General features: G+C 41.2%; 1 protein-coding gene across 1 annotated transcript in view; it reads left to right on the top strand.

Annotated features, from left to right (window-relative positions):
* grin2da (glutamate receptor, ionotropic, N-methyl D-aspartate 2D, a) overlaps nucleotides 1-19,830 on the top strand; it is a 185,973-nt gene that overhangs the window by 86,080 nt on the left and 80,063 nt on the right. Inside the window, exon 6 of the mRNA XM_030741133.1 lies at nucleotides 13,639-13,753. Coding sequence (XP_030596993.1) covers nucleotides 13,639-13,753 — 115 coding nt within the window. The remainder of the gene's footprint in view (nucleotides 1-13,638; nucleotides 13,754-19,830) is intronic.

Consider the following 19,830-nt stretch of genomic DNA (forward strand, 5'->3'; position numbering starts at 1 on the left):
TCCATCTACGTCCCTACTCTCACCTGTGGTCACGAGTTTTGGGTAGTGACTGGAAGAACAAGATCATGGATACAAGTGGCTGGCCTCTCCCTTAGAGATAGGATGAGAAGTGCAGTCATTTGGGAGGGGCTCACTGCTCCTCCACATCAAAATGATCAGTTGAGGTGGTTCGGGCATCTGACTAGGATGCCTCCTGGATGCCTCTTGGGTGAGGTGCTCTGGGCATGTCCTACCGGGAGGAGGCCCCAGGGCAGACCCAGGACACACTGGAGAGATTATATCTTTTGTCTGGCCTGGGAATTCCTCGGTGTTTCCCTAGATAAGCTGCAGGATGTGGCTGGCAACAGGATTTCTCTGCTTAGGCTGCTTACCCAGGAAGAGGAATAAAATGGATGGATGGATGGATGGAATAATAAAAATGATACAATTTGTTCCCCACCCTTTTTCTGGTGAAAACTTCAAAAATGAATGAATCAAAAAACAAAACAAAACACTGTTTATGAAGCACTTTTGTTTGTAGACAGGTCCAAATTCACAGCTGTTTGCTACATAATTCCATCAATAAACGAGTATCAGTGGACATAACTGGGTCAGTTACACCTGCCTTTTAATGTGATCAACATTAGTAGTCATGATGATCTGCGCATCACATATAATATCCAACCCATGATCAATGTACACAGATTCTGTAAAAGTTAGCACACTAAATTTCCAATTATGAAATATGATGACAGACTTATAAGCTCTCTCTGAATTTAAGTAAACCATTAGAGGTCCATTAGAGAAAACACACACAATAACAAACAAACAGAAAGACACACTTTACCTGTCGCTCAGAGAACAAGGCTGGCCATCTTTCTTTGGCTTGTGCCACCAGGGGTTCATCTTCAACAATCTACTTTGAGAATGTGTTGGTCATCATTTCATCAATTTACCTCCAGTCAGTATTTCTTTTCTTCACCTAACTGACCAAAGCTGATCTCTCACATCAAGATCTCACTGGGTTTTCCCCAACTTTTTGGCCTGCTTCATTTTTTTTGACCTAGTTGAACTAGAGTTGAATTTGTGTTGAATTTGAGCTCTGGGCCACTGTCAGCTTCTGTCAGAAGGTTCCCCTTTTGAACTTCCAACAGTACTACCCGCTGACAGACTCTAGTTCCTTGAGACAACGGTGCTTGTTGACAAGAGCCTGGGCCGCACAATCATACGCTTCATGTATTGGGTAGGGGTTGTGGACATACATAGCTTCTGCCAACCTCACCAAGATTTCATGTCCTTTTACATGCCAAGTAAGGATCCATCTCTGTGGTAGGCTTCATTTCCTTGCTTCAGTTTTAACTCACCATCAAAAGAAAAGGCAGGAATGACACATGGCTGAGGTAGCCCTCCTCAAGAGATGAGAGGCTTGCAGTATCTAGAGTGGAGTCTGTGTGGTAGGTTACACAAACCTGGGTGTACATTTTCAGTGTTGCTTTCTCTGTAGGAAGCTCTGATACGCTACTTAGAATGCATAGTTCAAATTTAGGGTCTTGATACTGGGGTCCCCCTCTGATCGAAGTTTAGTCTCCAGAAGAATGTGGAAGTTTTCAACAGTCTCAGGCAACATTTTTTATGTTCACTCAGGATGATGTGCAGCAGCATGATGACTCTCTTCAAAAAGAGAAACAAAGAAAACAAATGTAGCAGCACAAATACACGTTCACAGGAAATGTTGGAAAAAAACCTATTATCAAACATTCACATATGGCTACTGCATTTTTCAGCAGCTATCATTTAATATCTGATTTGATCAGTGGCTGAACATTCATTATTACTGACCTATATAAAAAATGAAAATTTTACCCATATTAAAAATAAGAAAACAATGAGTCAAATAAGTGTACGCAGAGGAAGTATGTCACACTGTGGAAGAGAGCCTTCCAAATAAGACAACCCTTCCCTTGGTGTATTTTTTTCCATGTATGTATGTATGCTGTGATTATTCATCACTTGCGAGGCTGGTCCAGAGAATCATTTGATGCTCCTTTAACTTCAGCTCTTGGTTTAAACAAGGTAGTCATGTCCAAGTGGTACGCCAGCATACCTCGGTGACTGAGGGACAAAATCAGTAGAATGTTATTGAAATTATTGACATGAACCAGAAGTCAACCAGTGGCCCAAAGCAGTGGATTAAATGAGGGTAGTGTTCCAGTAAATGGTGTTTAGGTTTGAGCTTCTGGCCTGGAAACACACTCTGTACATTTTCTGTGTTCACTTATTTTGGCATCAAGGTAACACAGGCTTTCCCCTGTAAAATCTTAAGAGTTACACACTAACACATTACACACCAAACATCATTATTTTCAGGTGTAACACCACCAATGAGCAGGGGTAGCAGTCTCAACAGAGTCCAGTTCTCAAGGGCTCAGCAGCGGTGAAACGCCAGCGACACAGCGGCACGATGGCTCTGTGTACACAGCAGATAGTTTTGCTAGTCGCCGTGCTAACATACCTGCTAATGTTTCCTTGTTCCGCATCAAATGACTCCTGAAAACCAGCAAAGGAATGTGCTCCTAAATTACCAGCTGACACATACAACACGGTGCCCCTAATGCAGGTAATTATGTAAACCACTTGCTTTTCAAGCAGTTGGCAGTCTCTCAGAAGTGGCTCTACAGTTCTCTCAAATGTCTTAACATCTACACTTTTACACAAGAGAGCAAGGAAAATGCTCCAGCAGGGCTCTTCAACTCCAGGCCTCGAGGGCCGGTGTCCTGCAGGTTTTAGATGTGTCCCTGATCCAACACACCTGAATCAAATGGCTGAATTATCTCCTCAGTATGCAGTCAAGTTCTCCAGAGTCCTGCTAATGACTTCTATATTTGACTCAGGTGTGTTGAAGCAGAGACACATCTAAAAGTTGCAGGACACCGGCTCTTGAGCCCTGTGCTAGAAAATGATGACTTGTATATCACTGGTAAATTTGACATGGCCAGCGGCACAGGGACTCAACAGGCACGACTCTGGAATAAAAGTTTAGTCAGGTTTATTTACAAAGTTCAGAATCGTGAATAATGCAGTGTCCTCCTGGGCGGCTCGGGGCTTCCTGCTCCGCTCCGGACTTTGGAATCCTTGAGTTTCTCTAACCTCTCCTCTCTCTCAGCTCCAGGAAATCTGGGCACAGGGAACCAACGGGTTAGATGGAAACCAAGTCAGCACGGCAAGAAAAAGCAAACTAGGGGTTTGAGTGGCCTCTCGTCCGCTTAAATAGTCATCTAGATAAGATGATCAGGAACAGGTGTGTTGTTCAGCCGCCAGGTGATACTGCTCAGAGGGCAGAGAGCAGTGTTGGGCCCAGCCCCTGAACACAGGCCGGGAGACCACAAACGAGAGAGAGAGAGACCAAAACCTGACAGAGCATGCACCAGGAGACCACGGGCCATGATAAAATTTGCCATCATCCAGTAAATTGCACACAATTTATTTTTTTTACTTGAGCGTTACAGACCTCAAAATCATCAATGCACAGAGCTAGTGAAATGCTTTGCTCTGTTGGTTCCTAATTTTAGGGGTCTTCATGTTCCTTTTGGCCAAAAATTCAAACCCAATTAAATCCAGAGTTTCCAAAAAATCTCTGGGATGAACAGGTTCTGGTGCAGGCTGTTTATTAGACATCTTAGTTACACAAAACACAGACAAAGACCAAGACACGGAGACACACACACACACATACACAGAGACAGAGAGAAGAAGAAGGAAACACAGAGAGAAACAAAGAGACAGAGAAAGATGCAGAAACAGGAAGAGAAGAAGAAGAGGACAGGAAAGGGAAGAGCAAAAAGAGTAAGAGCATGCGACAAAGAGTGGGCCAACATTTATATCTTAACGATGGTACCTGCCCACTTCCCTTTGACCCCTCCTAATTTACATAAAGTCTCCACCCCTGAAACTTTTACCCTGACCAATCACCTGTTGAGGCTCTGTTGAGGCCCACGTCCCACGTGGGCTAAAGAAACAAACGTCACCAGGGTACCTCGATGGTTTACGACAGCTCTGACAGGTGTCATAATGAAGGATCTTCTTTCTATTAAAACCTCTGCTAATCTATGTTACACAAACACAGGTGGGTCTGCAGAGCTCCACGTTTTGAAGTCATAAGACTTCCTCAAATGCAACATGAGGTTACAAAGCCATGTGAACCAGAGATGTTCTTGCATCCCACTAAGGCCTCAAGCATATATGAGTATAACAGGCCTTTACCCCAGTAACCTTAACGTATTCAGTGTTCATTAATTCAGTGTGTGTGTAACTAATATACTTTAATACATGATATAAAAACAGTGACAGTAAATATCAATATAAAGGTGATAAAAAAAATCCCCAGCAGCTCCTCCTCAAACAGAAGTGGGTTCTTCTTAGAACATGAGCCATCAATGGAACTGTTGATTCTGTATTGTCTTTTTCTAAAACCTCGTCAATTATATCATTTTATTAATTATCATTATATCAATTATATCATACTTATTGAACAATCCCTACAGAGTTTGTAGAACTGGGACATAAACAGAGGTTTTCTTTGATGGCTAATCTAAAATATATTCAGTTGGGTCTACAACACCAAATTTGTCTTTGACATAGGCCAGCCTTCTGTGGTCTGATCCTAGACTCCCACTCTCTGAAATGGAGCCCAGCTGGCTGAGGCTGTGCCAGGAGCCAGGTACCAAAGTTACAGTGTTGTCATCAGTGTTACCACTGTTCTGCCTCTAATACCTTTTTTACTACAGTATATACCTGTTTAGATAACCAATCAAAATGCCAGTGTCATAAAACTCGTTGTATTGTAAGGCATTTCTTGTATAGCTAATTTGGAAATATGCAAGATTGCTTGCATCTGCAGAAGTAACGATGCAAGCCTTTCCTGAATTTTGTCAGTGGTATCATGGTGCTCTATTTCAGTCAGAATAATCATAAAGGGACTGCAAATCAACATCTACTTCACATTTTGCCAATTCCTCAGTTTCATTTTCTTGTACTGAAATCTGCTGAAGTAGAATGAGGGTGAAAATGACTTTTATGTGATGGAGTAAATGTGTGATTTGAAAGGACACTGATTAAAAGGACCAGAGTTTCCCTATTCCTCAGATGTTTACCCTGATGAGCAATATATTGCTTTAGGTCAACTGCCTCATTAAAGTTGCACAATGGATGTTTTAGTTTAAAGCCAGCAAGTCCATTACCTCTTCTCCTCCTTCTCATTACTCCATACTCCTTTTTGTGACCCGGTGATGTCTCAAATGGACCTGCAGGCCTTTGTTAGATCTGAAAGACTCTGCAGTCTGTGTATATGGAGGGTGGTAGGCAGCTTATTCTGTAATGTCTGCGACTGTAAGTGTAATATTCAATGATTCTTTGGCAGTTTGGATGTGTCAGTTGATTAGCTTGAGTTTGGCCATGACACACAAGCTGGACCTTGTTGGCTAAAGTTACGTTAGCTTTTCGCTAATCTTTGCAGTCTAAAGAAAAACACATGCCTTAAATTCAAAAAGTGTTCCAGCTTTGTTTCCTTGTAGTTGTAATTGATTTTACTCATCTTAAAAGCAGACACCAATGAAAATGATTATGAATCGTCCGCGTGATGTGAGCATGTCTTCAACCACCAAATCTCCATGATGCACCTTGGTAGCAGTTTGGAGTCCTGCTCTGCTCCAGCTGCCTTCACTGTCAAGTCGACATAAGCTGCTGATTTAGCTGAACATGGATTTTCAAGTGAACTTTTTTGTGTGTAGTTGAGAAGTTTTTACCTTGTAATGCCATGCTATAGCAACAACATCAGTAATGTATTTCCTAGAGGAGTAACAGTAACTGCAGTTAACGATAACCTCAGAGTAGAACAGATCACAGGATTATTGTACCAGAAACAAAAGAAGAAACTGAGCTAAATAGATTTGAGTTCTGTTTCTGTTTAACTCTTAATGACTGACTGGAGGGCCCACTCTCCCATTTACATATCTATTTTTAAATGCCAGTAGAACTGCAACCAAATAAGAAAGAACAGTAAATCTTTTTGCATATAAAACTGGAGGAGTTACACTTACATAGTCCCAGAGTGCTGTTTGCTTCCACTAATGGGTTTGCAGAAAGCACACACAACAAAAACATGATGATCCAGGCGCTTTATCGATCCGATTAGCTACTCACAGCACTTCCTACAGCATGAATTATGAGAGACACTATGTGCGACAACAGGAAGTGAGGTCATTTTATCTGGAAATTGTTTAGATGCATATGCTGTCTTTTTGCAAATTATGCACAATATGCATTTAATGTTTGTTTTTCCTACAGTTTATGAAAATGACATTCAAGATAACTTTTCTGTGCCTCTAAAGGCTTTTGTGCAACTTCTTCTCATTTACAATTTTGAAGGATACAGCGATGATATTTCTGTATCTAGAACAAGAGATTGCACTTCTTAACTATTTCTTTAGTTACTATGGCCTTATTAAATGCATATTATTACAATTTTGGATATAAAGGTTGTATTGACGTATAGCAACTTTAAATTCTCCAGAAAAAGGCACCACAGCATGTAAAAATGTAAAGATAATAGAGGATTGTTATGTGTTGCATTGAGTTTTAGTAGTGAAACAATAACAGGCCTCTCAGGTGACATGTAGTAGACACTGATCAGTTTTCATTTGTTTTCTAGTCTAATGTGGCTTTCATGTTCATGGAAAATTATTTTTTTGTTTTGTTTTCAAGGGATAAAGAAGTTCTAACTCTATTGTTTCTTTTAGTCACATAAATCATATCATTTGATCCAGAAATAACTATTTCATGTGTGCAAATGAACCGAACCGAAATTCACTGAACCGTGGCTTCTGCACCACAACATGAACTGAAGCGTGGCATTTTGAACTGCTGCACCCCTACTACTGCCATGCTAACATGGAATAATGTGTTAAACTAACATCTGGAATTACATTTTACAGTGTGGTAGTCGAGAGGTTCAAAAAAGAAGGCAGCTGGACTTATTTAGGTTTGTGAAGACATTTCACCTCTCATCCAAGAGAGTCCCAGGTATTTAACCCCTAGTGGGGGATGTCTCCTTTGGAGGTGGTCCTGAGAATCATGTGAGTCATGGATCATTACCAATGTCAGCCATTGTAGCCAACCTTTAGGTGGAGAAAATGGAAAGTAAAGCTCTGGACTCCTTCAAAGGGATGGCACCTAACCACTGGAACAGATATGTAGATGACACCTGGGTCAAAATCAAAAGGCAGAGGCGTTTGCCAAATACATCAACTCAGTGGATAAAAACATAAAGTTAACCAGGGAGGACACCAGGGATAATAGGTTACTGTTCCTGGACTGTGTGGTGCTTATTGAAGTTAACCAGAAGCCCACACACAGACCAGTACCTACTCTTTGACTCCCACCACCCACTGGTCCACAGACCTGGGGTGATCAGGACCCTGCAACACCCTGTAAGGCAGAAGGGAAACAAAAGGAACACACATGTAAAGAAAACCCTTAGGAAGTGGTTATCCCAGCTGGACTTCCATCAAATCAGCCAAGATGCACAGGACAAAGGTCAAACACACAATGACAGTGGAACAACATTGTAGTCCATCATGTAGCAGGTTTGCCAGAGAAATTCAGGAGAATTTTTTCCACAAATGACATCCCAGTGCATTTCTGTCTAGCAATACCTTAAGAAAAAACTCAGTTAATCTCAAAAGAACAAAACTCACAAACACAAGCCAAACAACACAGTGTGTGCTGTGCAGTGAGGAGTGCTCGGACCTCTGCAAAGGAGAAACCAAACAGCCTCTCCACTAACGCATGACACAACATAGAAGAGCCACCTCAACAGGACGAGACTCAGCTGAACACCTGCACTTAAAGGACAAAAGACTCGTCCAACGATGCCAGAGTTCATATTTTAAACTGAGAGGACAGCTGGTTTGAAAAGAGGATAGCTACATCCACTGTGAAGACTATCGCTGAACAGAGGTGGTGGCCTACAACACCAGCTATCAGTCATCCACAATGCAGTCTTGATATCCTATCGCAAGTGCTTCACACCCCCCCCCCCCCCCCCCCCCCACACACACACACACACACACACACCTTGTTTCAGGTGGCTTTCTGCTCAGATTCAGCCAAAACTGATTGGACAGTGCTTCACAATGCAAATGCATAACGACCCAAAGCATCTTCAAAAGTGACACGAGTTTCTTAAGGCAAAGAAATTAGACCTTCTCAAACCTGAATGCAGACAGACCTGCATCTCAAGGAAGGAAACAGTATGTGATGTCCTTGGGTACTAGGATTATCATGCAAGTATTAGAAACAGTGCTTATATTTCAAATGTCTGTAATTCCTAAACAGTTGATGCCAAATTCTTGTTAAACAGCTTGAATTAAAGCTGCAGGTCTGCACTTCAGACAAATATCATTTGATTTTAAATCCACTGTTGTGGTGAGCAAAGACAAAACTACAAAAGTTGTCTTTGGCCAAACAATTAATGACATATCGCTATAGTTACTGTAAGGTTTGGTTAGTGGTAGTGTTGGAGAAAAAAATGTATTGCTGGTTTACAAAAGGGAAACGAGCACCTGATGTGGCACAGTATTTCCAGCATCAGCGCTGAGTTTCCAGCTTTTCAAAATGAATGAAACTGAATAAACTCATGAATTTGGAGGAGGTTTAAAAGTTGGTTAGAAATTGTTTAAGACACAGTGAGTTATCATTTTGTTTAAAAAAATACCCTAAGAGGAACTTCTTTTTGGCCAGCCCAGCAGGATTTCCACAAGTTATTTTCACACTATATTCTCTGCCCTCTCTGAGCTGGAGTCGATGGAGGTCTGGGTAAACTTATGGCTACAAATGAAAAGGTGGATTAACCAGGGCGAGCTGAGGTTTAGCATCTACTGAATCCCTGAACTATTGCTTTTTCAACACTGATGTGTCTCTAGCTTTTTTCTCTTCCGTCTTTCTGTTCTTGAAATTCTTCTTTTCAGCTGTGGCCTCATGATATTTATTTCTCTTCTGCCTCCCAGCTAGTGTAGTTGTAAAACCGGTACTAATTCCACTGGGGAGTTTTCTCCTTCCACTGTTTGACGCACAGCTGTCACATGCCTCAGTAATGAATTCATTGATTAAATCAGGCTCCGTCTCAGCTCTGCTGTTGTGTAGGTATAATACATAGAGCTGCTTTTCCAACTGAGATACCATCAAGCTGCTGCTTCACTCTTTCTTATTTTTGCCCTCTCTGCCTTCATGGGACTCTACAGGATACATTCACAGGATAAATTCACATTTTTTCTTACAGAAATTCATGTCACTTATGTGGCAACTGACTTTACTGATGTCATTGTAAAATGCTCATGAGTCATTTGTGTGGCTTATGGCAGTAATGTTCTATTTTTTATGCCCTTAGAAACATTTTGAATCTGGAAAGTTTTGGAGGTGACAAATTTTAATAGCTGCAGACCTCCTAGTGGGATTCTGAGAGGTTAGCGAGACATTAAGAAATGGCTACATGACAACATGACTCGTGTAGATGAGACCGAGGTGTTCACTTAGAGGCGTGACTTTTTAGCTTATCATCTGCGAAAGCCGTAAGTTAACTGCTCCTACAGCTGCATCCATGTCAGATAGAAATGGGCTCACTGTACTGGATGTATCTCTTGCTACTGCAACTGTGAAAATAAGGTAGCAATCCATAACTGAAATTTAATAAAGTGAGCCAAAACGTAGATTCAGTCAGACTTCCCTGTTGGTCCCATCGCCCAGCATCACATCAAATCCACAAATCCATAATTTATCTCATCGGAGGGTGAGAGGAATGACAGAAGATAAAACACAGTTTGTTTATTTATTTTTACAATTTATATGATGAATGTTGGGATAATTATTCCAGCACAGTCACCTCCAAAGTTGTTTGCAAACATGGATATAAGGTTGTGGAACTAAATTAATATCCCAGTCATAATAGTGTTAAAAGTAAAGTTAGCTGTGACCTGCCAACGTTAAACAACTAGAATCAGTCATTTATTTTAAACCCCTACAAAGAACCATTTCAAATAATTCTATCAATCCAAAAGACGTAAACAGTAGCAAAAATGTTTCATTGTGCAAAAAGCTTTTCAAAAAGAAAATGTTTCCTGTAGCCTCAACAAAAGTGTGAGTACATGTTCATGAAGGTAGCGTGAGCACTGACAGCTCACCACTCTGAGAAGAAAAACAGCAGCAGGAAATTCACGGAGCTCGTGGGACCTTAAAAAGTTCAAGCAGAATGTAGAGGACAGGAAATCCTAAAGAAATGAAAGCTTTCCATTAAAGATGTCACACATGCAGTAGGATTTCAGAGGTTTCTTTAGCATAAGGGGGCTAAAGTAAAACGTGACACTCTAAAATGCATTAAACTGCCCTTAAATCCAGTGTCTTCCTCATATGAAGCCATTCTTACTGCTTCCTTGGAGATTTGTGGTGACTTCAGCCATTGGTGCATTCATGTAACCAAATGTGAGATGAAACCATCCATTTACTGACGCTATCTATGACTTCAGAGTTTATTACACTTTCTCTCGGGTCTGAACAGTAAAATAATGAATGGGGTCTTTCGCTAATAACTGTACCTCTGATTTAATGTTATTGAGCAAAAATGGTTGAATTTACCAGCTGGTTAAAGACCCTCTAAAATTCTGTATTTTTCCTGTATGTGCCTCCAGCAGCTGCTGGTTCGTGTCCTGTTTGATGCTCCCATCTCAGTGAAGCAGTGCATGTGTGTGTGCCACTCTTTTCCTTTCTCATTCTCTGTATTGGAGGCTCTCTCACTGTCTGTATCTGCCTCCCTCTTCTGTTGCACTCTCCTTTCTCCCCATCTCTTACTTTATTCTATTCACAGTTTCCAGGATTCTCTTTCTTTCTCTTCCACCTTATCTTTATTTCTTGTGCTCTCTCAACCTCCTCCACCTCCTGCTGCTTTTCCAGACTTTCTTGCGGCTGTCGCTGCTGGTTCCCTGCTTCTCTGCGTTGTACTATAGCTTGTGCGGAGGGGGGGGGGGATCAGGAGGATTTGAGATGGTAGGGTGGAAATAAGAAGCAGATGCAGAGTAAAGAATAAAAGGACAGTGGAAGCAAAAGAAAAAAAGGGGTGTGGGGGTGGGGGGCATTGTAGCCTACACTCAGCTGACATCCAGCGGCAGAAGGGATGGAGACATTTCTTACTCATGCCACTTGGAGCCTGGAGGCAGACTGTTTCTCGGGTGTAGAAGCAGGTGAAACAGAAATACTGAAGACCTCCGGGGCCTCCAACATGTCAGGCAACATCAGCAGCAGGTTAGAAGCCTCCCATTACAACACTCCTGCCAGGAAAGTCAAACACTTTCCACTCATGAAAGAGGTGGTCATGGATTCAGAAGCACATATATTTTTTTTGCAAAATGCCCTCAGAGATGCATCGTCTATGAGGTTACATCTGCAGCTGTTCTCACTGTTTCAGCTGCTGAAGGCTCACATGTTGTATACACATTTCTATTCCAATATTACTCTGAAGTAAGAATGACAGCTGCTGTATTTCATGGACGGTAATAATACATGAAAGGGTAGAAATGTATTTTTAACATATCAGAGTCATCAGTTTCTGCTTGTTGTTTGTTTATGACCAGTAAAAGCTGCAGCTCAGTATTTCCCACGTATAAACTGTGGAGTGAATTCTCCTTCTGTGCATACGTGACATTAGCATACTGAGAAACATGTAGCGAGCTGGCTTTTTTCTTTGAAAGTGTTGCACATACAGCTGAATCCACCTATCGCTGCACATACAGCAGCTGGATCTCACTCCACTTGTGTTCTTGTTCTGTTCATTGTGCTGAGTTTTAAAATGACAGACTCAGCACAATGATTTTCCAAACTTGTTTACCCCTTCAGTCATTTTCTGTAGTTATATATATTGCACTGTAATATTCATTTTCTGACATCTCCAACCTAAAAAGATTATGTAGGCAGATTTTTTTTTCATCAAAACTCCTGCCAAAGTAGACAAACCCGTTATTTTTTATCATCCATTTACTGACTCCTTCTGACTCATTTTGCAATAAATATGGTGTTATTCAATTATGAAAACTGGAAATTATGCTGAAAAATTGGGTAATTACTTGTTTTATTATTTATAGATATCTCTCTAGTAATTATTCTCTATCTATGATTTTTCAGCTTCTTCTCGTTTTGACTCTTATTTTGAATGAATTGTGCTTTTGAATAGCAGCTTCCTGCCACAGTGACAGTGAAATATTAAATCCCACCAACACCAGAGGGCAAAACAAATGATGGTTCTCCTCTGACTGTGTACTTCATCAAACTGTAAAGAAAAAGAAAAACACAGAAAAAACTGAAAACCTGAAAAGTGGATTCCACCAAATACCTTCTTACTTCGAGACGATGCAGTGATTAGCACTTTGACCTCACAGGTTCCTAGTTCAAGCATTCTGATCAGCTGGAGGGGTGGGATGGGGGTGGGGGCTGGAGCCTATCCCAGCTGTCATAGGGTGAGAGGCAGGGTACACCCTGTACAGATCGCCAGGCTGTCGCAGGGCTAACACAGAGACAGACAACCACTCACACCTGTGGGCAACTTAGCATCCCCAGCTAACCTAACCCCACTGACTGCCTGTCTTTAACCTGTGGGAGGAAACCAGAGTACCTGGAGAAAAGTCGAACCAAGGACCTTCTTGCTGTGAGGCAGCAGTGCACCACTTACTTTCTTCCATGTAGTTCATGTGTTGGGCCACTGGCTGTTTAGTCACTATCATATATCACTTTTTGAGCTGGCTCCTGCAGTGGGCATTTCTGGTTCCTGCAGCCGATTACAGTTGATTAAGTCTAAGTTGAGTTAAGGTTTTCTTTCAGTGAGCTTGGTTGTGTTTGCGAGCATGCAGGATGGCTTCATTAGGATGCTTTGATGTGCTCTTTTCCAGGTGCTTTTAGGGTAGATGTTTCATTACAAACATCAAAGGCAGAGCCCTCTCTTTCTCTCTCATATCTCTGTTTTGCACTGATGTTACTTGCTTCTTTTCCAGTATTAAAAGTGTGCTCCAATCCTTCAATGCTTACTCTCGTATTTTCCTTCTGCAGGCCTCCTGCTGTTGTAGATGAAATTGGGCAAACATTTTAGCAAAGTTACAGCTTCATCTCCCCTCCCCTCCTGAGCCTCACCTCCCCTTGTCTTTGTTTCACCTCGTGGTCTCAGTGATTTCCTCTTAGAAATGTGTCCCTAGGACAGATTTCCCGATGTCTGTTCCCTGCAGTGGAGGTCCTGGCTTTACCTTCACAGCTTTGATTACTTGATTCTTTTTTTTCTGGACTTTTTCTTTGCTTCTTTATTTCTCTCTAATAAAAAGAGCAGACATTGCTCAGTGTCTCTGCTATTCCTAGTAGAGTCTGTTAGAAGAAATATGGTTGTGTGCTGAAAATTCCAAAGCTATGGAAGCTTGTTTCCACCACTAAGAAAATTGTTCTTTGCCATCCATAACTCAAAATTTCCAGTTATTAACTCAAAATTTTGAGAAACCTGACCTGAAATTGATCCTATATTATAGGTTAAATAGAAAGAATTAATAAAAAACATCATCTGCTCTCCAATCTCTGTTGCAGGTACTTCACCAATATATCCATTGGTGGGCGGGACTACTCGTTCAACAGTGATGGCTACTTGTCCAATCCGCTGCTTGATGTTATCTCCTACTCTAACGGGAGAGGCTGGGAGGAGGTCAGTACACATCTGTGCAAATTGGCTCTAATTACCATAACACATCAACTAGATAGGCTAACCACAATTTCACACCCCATCAAACATGCTAACTCATCACTGCTCAATTTCACCTTTTATGCTCTCTCACCGCCTATAGCTCTTCCCTCCCCCTCCTTCCTTCCCTCCCATACTAGATCTCTCCTCTGCCCCCTCCCTTCTGTCTTTCTGCTCCTGTCTGGGTCTGTCAGCCTTGTTAGTAAGTGCTAACACACAGTCCAATAGCTTTGCCGTCAGGGGCCACGTGTAGCAGTTGCACAGTAATGCTAACAAATCCAAGGTCTTCTCTCTGTGGGTACTTTCAATGCTTCAAGATTTCCTTCCACCTGAGAAAAACAAGGAAACCTTTTTGTTCTGTTCCACTGTTTCCATTTGCTTCTGACCTTTTAACATTCAATATGTTCACTGGCAAGTGCAGACTCAAGGCCCCTAATTCTGAGGATGATGACCTGAAAGGAAAATCCTTTTAAAAGGAAAAGTGCACACACACACACACACACACACGCACACACACATACACACACACACGCACACACACACACACACACACGCACACACACACACACACACACACACTCTTTACCTGTCTACAGCACAAAACTTTTTCCTATTACTGCAGCACTAAACGATATTTAAGGTTGGCTCCTCAAATGATTTAAGGAGTATATGAGGAGCACGTGAGCACAGGTAAATACTGTAAATACACGTCATTGAGGAAAAACAGTAGTACTAAGTTACATGTACTGCACATTTTTAATGTAAAATACAAAATGTTTTATATAGCAATAGTGTTTTTTATTTAAATGCTGATTTTATGTGTCTGTGCAGCATTAGTATGGAGAATTATGACTAATATGATAACCTGTTATACTTTATACAAAGACTTGCATTTACTTCACAGCACTCAGCTCTTCATGGAGGTCACATTAGGAACAGGAATATTTGGCAGGATTCTGATGTAGAGTTCATTTACAAAACTGCAGCCAAAACCTGTAAATTTTACTATCAACATTAAAATAATAGCACAATAGCATCTAAACAGCTGACAGATAATATTGTAAAAGTAATACGGACTAGAAAGTACATAAAGCATAGTATTTTTAATGGCTGGTAAATCCAGCTGCCAGTATTGTAATTTAAGAGGAAAATTTCATTGAATTTATGTCTCTGACATCATGAGGGAGGAATATTGACCCATCTGTTATTACAGTGTTGCTTCAGTTTATTGAAGCTTGCAGGCATTCATTTATACACAGCTTTCCTGAAGTGCCACCACAACTTTTAAGTCAGGCTAAGGTTTGGACTTTGACGGGGGCACCGCAGCACCTCCATCCTTTTCCTTCTCAGCTGTTCTGCTGCAGATTTGCTGCTGTGTTTGGGATCGTTGTCCTGTTCCATGACACAGTTTTGGCTGAGCTTTAGCTGCCGGACAGATGGCCTCACATTTGACTCTAGAATACTTTGGTATACAGAGGAGTTGGTGGTTGACTCGGTGACAGCAGGGTGCCCGGGTCCAGAGGCTGCAAAAGCCAAAGTTATCACCCCCCCACCACAGTGTTTGACAGTTGGTATGAAGAGTTTCTGCTGATATGCTGCATTTTGTTTTTTCCAAATACGATGCTGTGCATTTTGTCTCCCCTTTGGTCTCGTCTGTCCAAAGCACATTGTTCCAGAACTCCTGTGGTTTGTTCAGATGCAACTTTGCAAACTCAAGCTGTTCTTTTTAGAAATAAGAGGCTTTCTCCTGGCAACCCTTCTATACAACCCATACTTATTCAGTCTTTTATACTTTCATCAACTTTCACATCTAGCATGTTAACCAAGGCCTGTGGAGCCTGTGGTGTAGCTCTTAGGTTTTTAGTTTCTCTGAGCATTGTACAGTGTGACTCTGGGGTGAATCTGCAGAGACAGCCACTCTGTGTTAACACACATCTGAATGCTCCAGACCCGCAAATGTCTACGTTTATACAGGTGGTCACACTTGCTGCTAGTTACCTTTGGATTCATATAAAGGTAGCATGGATGTACAGGATAAAGCCCTGTGAAAACTTTCTGTAGCAAGACTGCCACTATTGAACCTCCAGCACATGGACAAGACCACAAAGTTCTTTATACTGCATGTTCATCTATTTCACAACACTTGTGCATCAATCACTGTTTTGTATAACTGCCCAGCCAGCTTCAGCCTCCTTCTCCACCCTCCAGTGTACTATTGTGCAGGGAGAGATATTCAACATCCCCCCCATGAACCCACTTCACCACCCTGTCCCCTGCAGCCACACCACCAACCACACTTTCTTTTCACTTGACTGTAGATTGATGGAGTCTCGCACCACTTTTCTGCTGAAGCTCTGGGTTAGGGTGTAAGATTACCCAGTGGTTATCAGTGACACAAACTAACCCAGTTATCCAGGCATTCATGACCAAAGGTTTTATAACTTTTCAGGAAAAAACGCAGTGTGAGTATAGTTAGCTAAAACCTTTCAGAGAATCTATGAAGGAGGACGGTTACATTTCTGTCACCACATTTACACTTTTTAGCAACAGATTGAACTAAATTAGCATGTGTAGTGACATAAAAATGATTTCAGATTATTTCTACAAAATTCAGTCTTCATTGTATTGTACTGGTTATGGAACATATGAATGTTATAGTGAACGAAACTGTCGAATATGAACAAATCATGAAGGAGGCAGCAGGAACGTGTGGAGGCAGAGAGAACAAATGAAAGATTTTGCTCTTTTGATGTCAGATTCAGTTGTACATTCTCATTTTGCTGTTCTTTGGTCACCAGTCTCACTCCTTCTTTGTGTGTCATGGTAAATATGTGATCTGAGCCTTCCTCTATACTTGCCCACATTCTTGATAAAACAAATTAACTTGACAATACTGCATTATGTTTCTCTCTCTGGATGTGTGTGAAATTCTGAGGTCTAAAAAACCCCTCAGACTGAATGGTGGTGTTTTGGGGTGGGGGTGAAGGGGGTCTGTCGAGTTTTATACATCATGCATGCTATGATCTGAAATTGACCCCAATCTTGTTTTGCAGAAGCCTTGGAGCAATATTCAGATCAATGAAAATATTGCTTGGTAGTTGCTGAACAAGGGGCACTTATTTTTGCCTCTTTGCTTTCTTGAGCTCTGTATTTCTTCTGTCCCCTGGCAATAGTTAACCTGACACTACAGTGGAGATTTACGGTTCTGCCTGGCACTAAGAGGCAGCAAACTGAAGTGCTGCTCCATCTGCAGGAATCAGGACGATCTTCTGCCTTTTTCTGAAGCATCTCACCTTTACTGTATTAAATTTTTGCTGAATGAAGGCTGACATGCTGACAGAGGAGATGGGGTACTGACTTGTTTTCCATGCTCTTGAGAAAGATAAATTAGAAAGAAAAAAAAGGTGGCTACAGCAAGCAGAAAAGCTGACAGATAAGAGTTTATGCTGCACCAATGCTCTCAGAGGCGACTGTTTGGCTGCTCTTTCATATCTTATGTTCATGTTATTTGTAGAGAAAATCCCCAGTATAGCTGCAGAGGATTTTTTAACATCTTTTAGTTATTTTACACTAAGCTTTGCATATGATCTGGCTTATTTGTATAGCAGTTGATGACATTATTGTACATAATGCTAATAGTGGTTGTATTTGTGTGCACGGTTTCTGCGTGTAACTCATTACTGTGGTTTTCCAGCACTAAGATGTAAAATGTTGCTTCAATCTCACTATTTGTTTTCATGCTGGTACAAAAACCCTCACACTAAATAATAGAGTTACAAAACTGGTAAGTGGACTGAAATTTATGGTGGACACAAACACAATTCAGTTCTGTATTTTCAGATGTTATTAACATGCAAACATGTTAATAACATATTGATGAAAAAAAACTGCCAAAATGCTAGTTATAAAATTGTGACACATGCAAAACCATTCAGCATTTTTCTTTTGCATATAGCGAATATGTTTTAAAATAACATAAGGTAGCTTAATGAAGGCGTTTTCTCCAAACTCTCAGAAAGTTCAACTTTCCCAGTTTTTATAGACCCCACTGCAGCCCTGAAGGATGAAGTAAAGTAAGTAAAGTTTTAATAAAATGAACTGTTTGACTCTATTATCAGTCTGTTATTTGCAGGCAGAAATTTAAATGGGCAAAGGCCAGGGTCTTTTGTTATAAGGATGGATTAATGGCTAAACAGGGTACAAGAAGTCAAACTCTCTTAGAGACCAGTGGTTGACCCAAACCACCCAGTCATTATCTCAAACTTCATCTGTCCAAAAATGTTCACTGAAGTAACCTTTCCTCAAATGAATCATGAAGCATATTTGCAGAGCAAAGCAATTTTATGCCAGCCAACAAACTGGCTGCAATGGTCATAGAGAGAAATAAGGCTATATCTGCCTAGTCAGAAAACAGAGGTAAGCATTTGGTCTAATTTTCAGGTAAAGAACATATTTTCTATAGTTTGTAATGCCGTCCTCTCTTTAATATGTTTGGGAGAACTTTAGCTGTCCTAACCTTTTCCTGTACCAACCAAAGCCATGGTGGTGGAAAACAGCTGTTATTAGCCCAGCAGGTACTGTATCTGTTAACAGTTATCATAACATTTCATAAATATTGCCAGTTCGTGCCGTGTCCACCTACAACCTCATTAGGATGTTATTGTCAATTGTTGTCATGTAAAGACATACAAATACATAAACTCTCACCTTATCATGGAGAAATTGGTCCTTGGTGAGGGGCGAGACAAATTGTGATTGAGAAGACCCCCATGAAGAAGAAAGCAGTGGTCCACATTACCTTCCCTGGGGGGAAGTATACTGGAGGCCAGGCCAAGGGGAGGGGCTCCTTGGAAGGCCCAAGGGGTCCCCTGAGCTCAGCCCCAATGAGCTAGTCCTCTTATGGACTGACCACCCAGAACCTATTGGGTGATATGTGGATTGAGCACTGATGAGAACCAGAGGCCTTTCAGTCTGACCCTTGCTGCTGAAACTGGTTCTTAGAACATGGAACCTCACTGCTCTGTTGGGGAAAGCGTGTGTGTGTGTGTGTGTGTGTGTGTGTGTGTGTGTGTGTGTGTGTGTGTGTGTGTGTGTGGTTGATAGATATGGACTAGGTATAGTTGGGCGCCTTTCAATGCACAGCTCATGTTCTAGAACTAGTATCCTGGAGAAGGAGAGGTGAGAGGTGGCAAACAGGGGTAGATACACTTGTGTCCCCATGTTCAACTAATGAGGCTCTGCCAGAGAGAAAGAAAGAAAGGATGGATGGATGGAGGGATGGACATAATAAAACACTGGTTTTAAATGTGAAAATTTGTATTTTAAAACAAAATTCAGTCTTTTCCTTACTGCTAATAATGGTTTTGGTGCCTAAAATCGACCAAACAGTGATTTTGGATGAACTATCTGACATCCAGTCTTTCTGCTATTTTTCTATAAGTAAGTAGTTTCATAAGTACCACAGAGCACTGTTGTTTCCACTGTCTTATGTTATATTTCCACAACTGATTATAATGTTGTCTAATTTGCACTCCAGTACAAATTACATTGAAAATGAAAGGATTCTTTCATTGTTTTATTTTGGATGTTTAGTTGTCAACAAAGCCTTATTTCATATGAGCTTTTGAACATCTCCTGTAAATTTTATGAAGTTAGGTGTTGGGTGATGCAACAGTACAGCAAGTCATGTTGCATTTGTTTGTTCTTTGAGAGCAGCATAAACAGGGGAGAATAAACTGGCTCAATGAGCAAATAAAACCAGAAAGCTGACTACCTTTGTAATCAATGCCACAAGAGAGCTACAACCCCAAACCACACAAACTTTAATTCAATTTCAGTTGAGTTTAAAAGTGCGATAAGAGTTATACAACCTCACAACACAGGGCGACCACAATGATCTGCACTGTGGGCTCAATAAGAGTTGTGAATCGATTACAGTGATTCAGAAAGTACATTGCAAGAGACCAGGCTTTCAGAGTGGGCTTTAAAGCATGCACTCTCATGCATGGAGGGAAGATACTCTGAAAATACGATTTTAATTC

This window comes from Archocentrus centrarchus, chromosome 11, assembly GCF_007364275.1.
Source record: "Archocentrus centrarchus isolate MPI-CPG fArcCen1 chromosome 11, fArcCen1, whole genome shotgun sequence".
NCBI classification, from domain to species: Eukaryota; Metazoa; Chordata; class Actinopteri; order Cichliformes; family Cichlidae; genus Archocentrus; species Archocentrus centrarchus.